At 53.4% G+C, this 8,452-nt stretch overlaps 1 protein-coding gene across 1 annotated transcript in view; it reads right to left on the reverse strand.

The window, feature by feature from the left end:
- The window catches only part of OTOG (otogelin), a gene marked incomplete at both ends in the record, with an annotated part of 74,923 nt that overhangs the window by 61,068 nt on the left and 5,403 nt on the right, over positions 1-8,452 (reverse strand). The window contains 10 exons of the mRNA XM_081062695.1: positions 198-326; positions 715-824; positions 1,234-1,340; positions 1,599-1,729; positions 2,557-2,762; positions 4,237-4,355; positions 5,596-5,750; positions 5,905-5,997; positions 6,871-6,946; positions 7,052-7,091. Of these exons, the coding sequence (XP_080918821.1) occupies positions 198-326; positions 715-824; positions 1,234-1,340; positions 1,599-1,729; positions 2,557-2,762; positions 4,237-4,355; positions 5,596-5,750; positions 5,905-5,997; positions 6,871-6,946; positions 7,052-7,091 (1,166 nt within the window). The remainder of the gene's footprint in view (positions 1-197; positions 327-714; positions 825-1,233; positions 1,341-1,598; positions 1,730-2,556; positions 2,763-4,236; positions 4,356-5,595; positions 5,751-5,904; positions 5,998-6,870; positions 6,947-7,051; positions 7,092-8,452) is intronic.

Below are 8,452 nucleotides of genomic sequence, written 5' to 3' on the forward strand. Positions count from 1 at the left end.
AATACCCTTATGAACTTCTCAAGCGCCGCAGTTCTGTGCTCACCCTCCCCTCCCTGAAGCCATTCAGTCATTTATTCACTGATTAGTTGTTTGCTCCTTCCTTCATTCATTCCACAAACAGGCATCCCATGAGCCCTTGCTTCATGCCCACCCATGCCAGACCAGGAAGGTGCTGCCAGCGACCACCCCCAGCATACCGTCAGGGCAGTAGCAGCCGTCTACACAGGCGATCTCACTGTCCACGCAGGATATCCGGGACTGGCAGGAGGCGGGGCAGCAGGCAATGCACTCATTGTAGATGAAGTCCTTCTCCTGGCAGTGCACAGCTTGGGAGGAAGGAAGCAGGATGGCCTGTCAGCTCCTTACTGGTCCCAGTTCTGCCAAGACCGACCCAGACCCTACCCCAGGCCCTGGGGTGGGAGCTCTTTGGTTTTCCTGGTCCTAGTCCCAGTGGGAACAGCAGTAAATTGGAGAGAGCCTGGGAGGCTCTGAAAACCACCTTCATTTCACTCCTGTGGCTCTCGGCCAGTCCCTGCTGCTCTGAGCCTCAGTTTCCCCATCTGTCACATGCAGATGGGACCTCAAGGCTTAAAGCTCTGAAAACTGTGGTTCTGAGCAGGACAGGACGTTGAGCTGAGGTGTGAGAATGACACCCACAGCCCCCGCACAGAACTTATCTGAAACCCTCCGTACCCACCACCAGGCTACACCTACTGCATTGTGGAAGCTGGGTCCTCCAGCCTTGCAGGGGCCGCCCCGCATGGGCACATGCCCGGGCATACTCTGCCAGTGCCCGGCACCAGGTGGCTTCATCACCCACTGATCTGTGCAAGGAAACCGAGGGTCACACTGAAGCAAGGCTCAACCGGCCACCAGCCCTCCCGCAGCTGAGCCAGGCCTCAGAGTACCCTCCTCTCCACACAGTGGGGAAAAGGAGCCAGGGAGGGCATCTAGGTGTACAGAACCCTAGACTAGAGGCAGGACCCCTGGGCTCTATTCCAGGTATTGCCACTGACGTGTATGGACCAGCGGGTGTCAGGCCCCATTTCGGGGCCTCAGTGAATGGGGAAGTTCTGTCCCACCTATGCAGATAAGAATTTCAGAGCTTTGGGAAGCATATCTGTCAGTGCCTGGGATTATCAGGCTCAGTGGCCCATGTGTGGATCCCCACCCCAATGCTGGGAGATGTCTCCCCACCATCCAATACCACCCCAGTCCTGGCTGCCTACTCACTGGCAGAGATCGCTGGTACAGCTGGCTGTGAAGGGCAGAGGGCTGACGTAGGCATGGCAGGCATCAAAGGGGGGCCTCAGCAGTGCCTCACACCGGTCATACACATCCTGGAGCAAGGGAGCTGGAGCTGGGGGCCAGCAGGACAACGCATAGCCCTCTGACTTCACCAGCTCCACATGGAACCCCACCTTGGGCCCAGGAGAGAGAAAGAGGAGGGTAGAGAAGAGAGGAAAGGAGCCATGGGCACAACTCTGGGCCCTGCAGCCAGTGACTTTCCGAGAGATAGACAGAAAACCAACCGAAGCCAGGCTCTAGGGTTGGGGGTAAGGAGTCAGGGTGGGGGGAAATGTCTCCACAGTCCAGACCTGCATGGTTCCCGGGCGCTGCTGCAGGCACGGTGCGTGAGGCAGGGAGAAGGCTGTGGGCCCTGGAGGCTGGTTGGGGGCCAGCTCCTGCCAGCTGTGCACAAACTCGGCCACATCATCCGTCAGCTTCCCTGTAGGGGATAACCAGCATGACCACAGATAGGGATCGGAGGCAGGAGGCCCAGGGGGATCTCAGGGAAGGCAGGTGGAGATGAAGAGAGGCCAAGCTGTGAGCAAGGAGTCCAAGAATCCCACCTGAGTTCCCATCCTAATCGGCATTTCCCCCATGGGGCCACTCTCCTGAAAAAGGTGTTTTGTGATAATAGCCAAGAATGCTCAAGACCCTGCAGTGGGTCCTTACTGCTCTAAACTCAGGAGAGGCATCACCAATCGAAAGAGAACAGCATGTGAGCCTGGACAGGGAGCCTCAGTTTCCCCATGCATGAAATAGGTCAAATAATGCCCCCGGGAGATTATTGCAAGGACTCTATGAGATGAGGCATGTAAAGTGTTCGTATGTTATGGGTGCTCCAAGGTGTCATTGCTTTGGGCCAGAGTCCCCATGGCCCTGCACCCTTCACTTTTGCTCTGATCACTTCTCCCTAGGGATTTTCAGCTCTAGCTGGGCACTTTCTCGTCCTGGCTCTCGGGCACTCTGCTCCCTGCCCCTCCCTCCACCACACACACCTTGCAGGCCAATCCCACCTAGCAATGTGCTTGGTAGATCCTCATACAACTTTAGTAGGAATTCTCATTATAACAATTTTACAGATGAGGAAACAGGTCGAATTGTTAGGAAGGTGACTGAGACCACACATTTGGTAGGAAGGGGTCCTGGGCCTTCCACTGAGACTTTAGTACCATGAGCCCAGATTTCTGGCCCAAGGCCTCTTCCACCCCTCCCACCGAACCTGTCCCCCACCAAAACCCACTGCGGGCCACCTGACCAACACCTCACCATAACTGGTCACCAGGTCATCCTGGGCGTCGGCGTTGCTGTTCCCACACAGCCCATGAGTCCAGCCCAGGAACTCTGGGCTCATCTTGATGTAGACAGCTGAAGCGCCATCCCAGGCCAGTGTAAAGGCTGACTGGTGCCGCACGAGGACATAGCCAGCAAGCTGCTGCAGACGCACACTCCCCATCGCATGTGGCAGTTGGACCCTGCAGGGCACAGCCCATAGCTTCAGAGTTGCAGTGCCACGGCCAGTAGCCTAGTCCCTTCACCAAAGGACCTACCATGCCCTACCTGCAGGACCATCATGTACCCAGCGCCTGCCTCATCCACACGGCCACCGGTCCCATGGGATCTGAGACCCCCCTTTTTCCCTCCCCTACTGCTTGGGGACATGGAAGTCCATCATTTGAGGGATTCTTTTGTCTTCAGACTTTAAGCATTGCTTTTAAAAACTTCAGTTTCCCTGGCAGGGATAAATCTTAGAATGCCTGAGTTTGCCAGCTCCTTTCTCATAAATAGGAAAGATGTCATAAGCAGACATCTATTTTTATTTATTTGTTTGTTTGTTTGTTTGTTTATTTATTTGATGGGGAGCAAGAAAGGAATGGGAAAAGAAAAGACCAAGAGGGAAGGACAACTGAGCGTGAAAGAAAAGAAGGGGCTACAGCAAACTTGACCACTTTCCCAGTTTTATTGGTATAGTATGTCTTAGCCGATCTGGGATATGGCAACTTTCAATCCACCTGAAAATCAGGAAAGGAAAACAAAAGAAGTGTCTACCCAACCAAACTGATACCAAAAGATTCATGTACCAGCCTTGTATTCACTAGAGAAACCTTTGGGCCCTCAATTTTATACTCAGCCCCAGAAAGCTTGGTTACCCAGTTTCCAGATTCGAAGCAGAAAATCAGAATAGAGAGAAGGGTCATTGCAGGGAGACCCCCATCCCTCCGTAAGCAACATAAAGTGACAGCAGACATCAAGGGAAGGAAAGGACAGCAGAGATAAAAGAAAGATTTCGTCGAGAACCACAGTCTGAAATGTAATGGTTGTATACGACGTCACAGGGGTAGTAGAATGGGTGAGGGGAGTTATCACTTTGTGAGGGGTATAAATGTCTAACTATTAAATACTTTTGTACACCTAAAACTAAAAAAAAAAAAAAAAAAAAAAAAAAAAAAAAAAAAAGAACCACAGTCCATTTAGTGTGGGAACAAAGAGTCCTCATTCCTTGCATGGTCCCCCAGGCATCCCTGATGTACCAGATAAGTGGCATTCAGAATGACCCTATGTCATCAGAAAAGGGTGACAGTATGCTCAGTTTCTGCTCTGAGGCTGAAACTGTGTATGATCCATTTGGACAGATTTACTTCTAATTGCGAAAGAAAAAAAATTAAGTATGCTTTGGTGGTACACTCTTAGTTATCTGGAAAACTGCTATTTGCCTAAAAACCCACTTTCTGGAAACCCACAGGGCCTGAGAGCTCCAGAAAATCACAAGGGACTCATATTTCTACAAACCCAGACCATTAGAAACCCAGTATGTTCCTGCCCTAATGGTGGAAATTCTGCTGTTTGCCCTCAAAAACAATGTCCTTTAGGTTTGAGAATGGTAGGTGCTCACCTATCCTCCAGCGGCAAGGGAGTAGGAGAGCTCCAGGCAGAAGGTGTTATAATTACCTCATTCCTCCATGGGTGACCTCCTTGGCCAGACGGAGCTCCTGCTCACCCGCAAAGAAGAGGCTGACAGACCTGGAGCAGGTGTAGGGGGAGGAGCTGCACCCCGGGTCGTTGTGCACCTGATTGGGGATTTCAGAGGCCACTGTGCAGGGGCGTTCCTGCCACAACCTGGCCCAGACCTTCGCTACTGGACCCAGCAGCCCCCTGTTGAGCTCCCACTAATGCTGGTAGCCTGCCCACTTGGTACCAGGCCTCTTTCCTCTGTAATCTCTCCCAGTCCCCACAACACCACAGGAAGGTCAGAGCTATGATGATCCGCATTTCAGAGAGGAGATAACTGGTGCACAGAGAGATAAAGTGATGAAAGTTGCACACAGCCAGGATTCTAACCCAGGGCTGATGGCTCACATTCCAGGGCTCCTTTACACTGTGCCATCTCCCAGCGTCTGGGTTTCTTGTTTATCTCAGACTATCCCATCAGATTGAAAGTCAGTTATACACTCACACTATCTCACAGGAATACAAAGTGAGCGCGCGCGCGCACACACACACACAAAACACACACCCGTCATATAGGTACTCACCGGGTACCCTCAATGCACACACTATCAACACACACTCCTACCACGACCCTGGCGGGCACAGTCTAGCCCTTCCCTGCACACACATAGCACTCAGGTCACTGCTGTGCTGCCTGTCACATGTACCTCTCCTCTGCCCCACGCTCACACCTCCAAGGCCCTAGGACCCAAGGAGGGGTAGGGGAATGAGACTCCCAGAGCTTAGGGAAAAGTCTGAAAACTTTTCTCGTTCAAGTGTGGAAACTCTTCCCGAACCTTCCACTAGATCACTGTTAAATGTGGTTAAGCAGGCTGGAGCCGCTTCAACTAAAAGTGGAACCTGTGAAAACCATCCCATAGTCTAATTAAATATTTTTCAAACTTTTTTCACCATGACTCACAGTAAGAAATACAAATATATACAAATATAAATAAAACAAAAGCTTTACAAAATAATATTTCCTCCGTTAATGTGTAATGCATTCTTCTATTTTCTATTCTCTCTTTTTTCTTAAAGCTGGTTGTGACTCATTAAGTTGATTTCATAATCCATGAATGCGTGGCACCCCATAGGTCTAAGGAATTGTAACATATCCATCATGAAATGGCACAGTCATGAAAAACGCTAATGTGTGACATCCCAAGGCAGAGAGAGCAGGATAGGTCAGGGTCCCCAGCCCATCCAGGGCCTGCTCCCCCAGGGCAGCCGTGTGGCAGGTCTGCGCCTGAGACAGGAGGGGCACTAGCCTCCAGGGCCTAGAGGAGCCTTCTTGGACAGGTAGGGCAGAGGAGGTCTCACCTGGACTGAGAAGGTCTGCCCCTCGGGTTCATGGCTCCCCACCAGTGTGTAGCTGCCCTTCCCAGACAGGTAGTAGTAGAGGCCATCAAATGTCTCCACATGGTACTGTCCCCACGCCCGGCAGATGCTGTCCCTCTCAGGGCCGGCGTTGTACACTAAGCCCGGGAAAAGAGAACCTGTCTGTGTGGTTGTAGTGGGCACAGAGCAGGGCCACCCCCATTCCCCCCAGCCCAGGACCCCCGGGCCTCAGGCCCACAGCTTTCCCTGTACCCATGGCCCCTCCCAGGGTGGGATGGAGCCCAGACCCACCCATCTGACAACGATGTCCAGTGGCATTGAAGCGTCTGCAGTCACAGAAGGCTGGGTGCACACACTCACCCCCGTTGAAGCAGGAGAACAAGTCTGCAAGGGAGACACAAAAGGCACCTCTCCACCAAGCCGAGACTGACAGCACCTTCCTCCTGCCGGGGCACCAGGCCCTCCCAGAGCTGCATGGAACTCACGATGCCCATCACAGGCAGCCCCAGCATTCCTCAGGAGCTAGCCTTACTGGGGGCACAAACAGTGTGCCTCATACCCCTGCCCGGCCCCCTCCCTGGCAGGCAGGTGACATGGGGTCTCAGAGTACCCTCCTTTAGTATGTACTAAGTGGCCCCCAGGCCAGCCCCACCTGGGCCTTCAGCAGACATAACTAAAAGTTCCTGGCTCCCAGGCAAGGCAGAGGCTATGGAGCACGTGGGGTAGCAGAGAGAGTGCCAGAGATCTTCAAGCACTGCTCCTCCTCACTGTTCCATAAGTGCAGAGGCCACGACATAAACCAGGGGAGGCAGAAAGGCCGCCTTGCAATGCAGTAGGGAGAAAGGCCGTGGAGGACGACCTGATAAAGCAGAGCAGTGTGTGAGGAATGGAGCCATGATATAAGTGGAGTGGCCACGGGCACAGGACAGGATGAAGGGGAATGCCACGGAGCACAGAAACAGGGTGTCGTGCAGCGGGAAAGGACGACTGAACAAGGAAGCACCATCTCCTTGGAGTGGACGGTGTGAGAGGGGAAAGCCACAGGGCCATCTATGGTCACAAGAACAGGGCACTGAAGAGGAAGCTCTCCTCAGCCAGGAAGCAGAACACAGAGTGAAGTTGGAGGCCGGGGCTGAGGAAGGTGGAAAGAAACCCCACGCGGGGAAAAGAGGTCACAGGAGGCCCTGGGGGAGCCCCATCCTGCCCTCACAGGCCTCCCACACGCAGCCCACAGACCACAGGGAGGGGGCCACTTACAAGATGGTGCACATTTGGCTCGATGGAGCCGCCTTTCCCAGGAAGACATGGCCAAGGCGTCCAGGGCTTCAGCCCCCTTTTAAAAAAGGAAGACGTGATCAAGAGCTGACCTCAGGGACGGCAGACTTCCTGGAGGTCACAGCCTTTCCTATCCATCACCTGGAGAGAGGCAGGCCCATACCCCTCGGTGCCCCAGCCATTTCACCTCCCCAGGCCCGTCTCTGAGAGGTATGGAAGGGAGAATTTTCAAGCCTGCCCTAGGCCCAGAGGAGAGAAGGCTGGTTTTTACCCTTCAAAGTGACATCTCGGTGGCCTGAACACACCCTCTCCCCTCTGTGCTTCCGGATCCCCCAGCCTCCCCTCCCTAGTAAACTTCTGTGTCCTCCACAGCCCAACACAAAACCCTCTTGTCTGGAGAACAAACATAGTTCCTCCTCACCACAGAAACCACATGAGGGAGAGCAAGGAAACAAGGGCAGTCCCTCACCCCAGGGCAGGGGAACATCTCACCCCATCCCTCACCCCAACCTTTTGGGCTCTTCCAACAAGAGCAAAAACAGTGCCTCACAGATCACCAGCCACAGTCCTCAGAACTCAGCTCTGAGTCGGGATTCTCCCTGATACCACACACCTGAGGAGGACACAGGCAAAGCATAGCCAATACATCCTCTTTTCCAGACCACAAATCCCAACACTTGGCCTCTCCAGACATAAACCACCTGAAATTAGGACTGTCCCAAACGTCCTGTGTGTTCAGCTACCACATGGCTATCTGAGTGGGACACCTGACCTGGCAAAACTCCAGTCTGAGGTGTCTAATGTCACCTAGCACTGGGACCCTGGGCACACCAGGCTCCTCCCCTCTCAGACCCTCAAACTCCCCATTTGGGTAACTTCCCAGAACTACATGCCCAGCCCCGAGCCAGGGGCAATGAACAGAACAAAGTCCCTGCCCTCAGAGAGCTCACGTTCTCGTTCACAAGCCCAACAAGGCACAATCCACACTCCGGGTGTTTGTCTCATACCTGCCTCTGTCGTTGCCAGCTTTCCCAGCTGACTCCCCAACCTCCAGCAAAGGACACGGAATACAGAAAGGATTCAGAACCCTTGGTCCCCGAGTCTACCCGCTGTGCTGAGTCTCTTCACCTAAACCCCCGGAACTCATCCCCTCCCTCTTCACTGTCCGGCTGACCTCTGGGAGCTCACTGGCCCCTTCTTGGCCAGGTTTTAACGTTCTCATGGCACTTTGGTCCTGGGTCCTGGGTCCTCTCTGCCTCTCCTTACCCTGCAGACCCTGGCAGACCTCCAGGAGTCAGGCTGCCTACCCTGGTCGTACTCTACCTCACTGGCCCTCAGAGACTGCAGGAAAGACACAGAGCAGCCAGGGAAAACAATCAACACCGAGGTCCCCTGACCCCTGAAGAGCTGAACTAAACTTGGTCCTTGTGTCTCTCCATTCCTCACATCCACCTCACATAAAGCCTCTGAGATTGGTGTTCTGAGGTTGAAACAGCCTGTGCTGCAAAGAGTCAAGGTCATTTTCTGAAGAAAAATTTAGATCCTAAGTGATTCGTCTTCAGTG

The sequence above is a fragment of the Rhinolophus hipposideros genome (assembly GCF_964194185.1).
Source record: "Rhinolophus hipposideros genome assembly, chromosome: 10".
Taxonomy (NCBI): Eukaryota; Metazoa; Chordata; class Mammalia; order Chiroptera; family Rhinolophidae; genus Rhinolophus; species Rhinolophus hipposideros.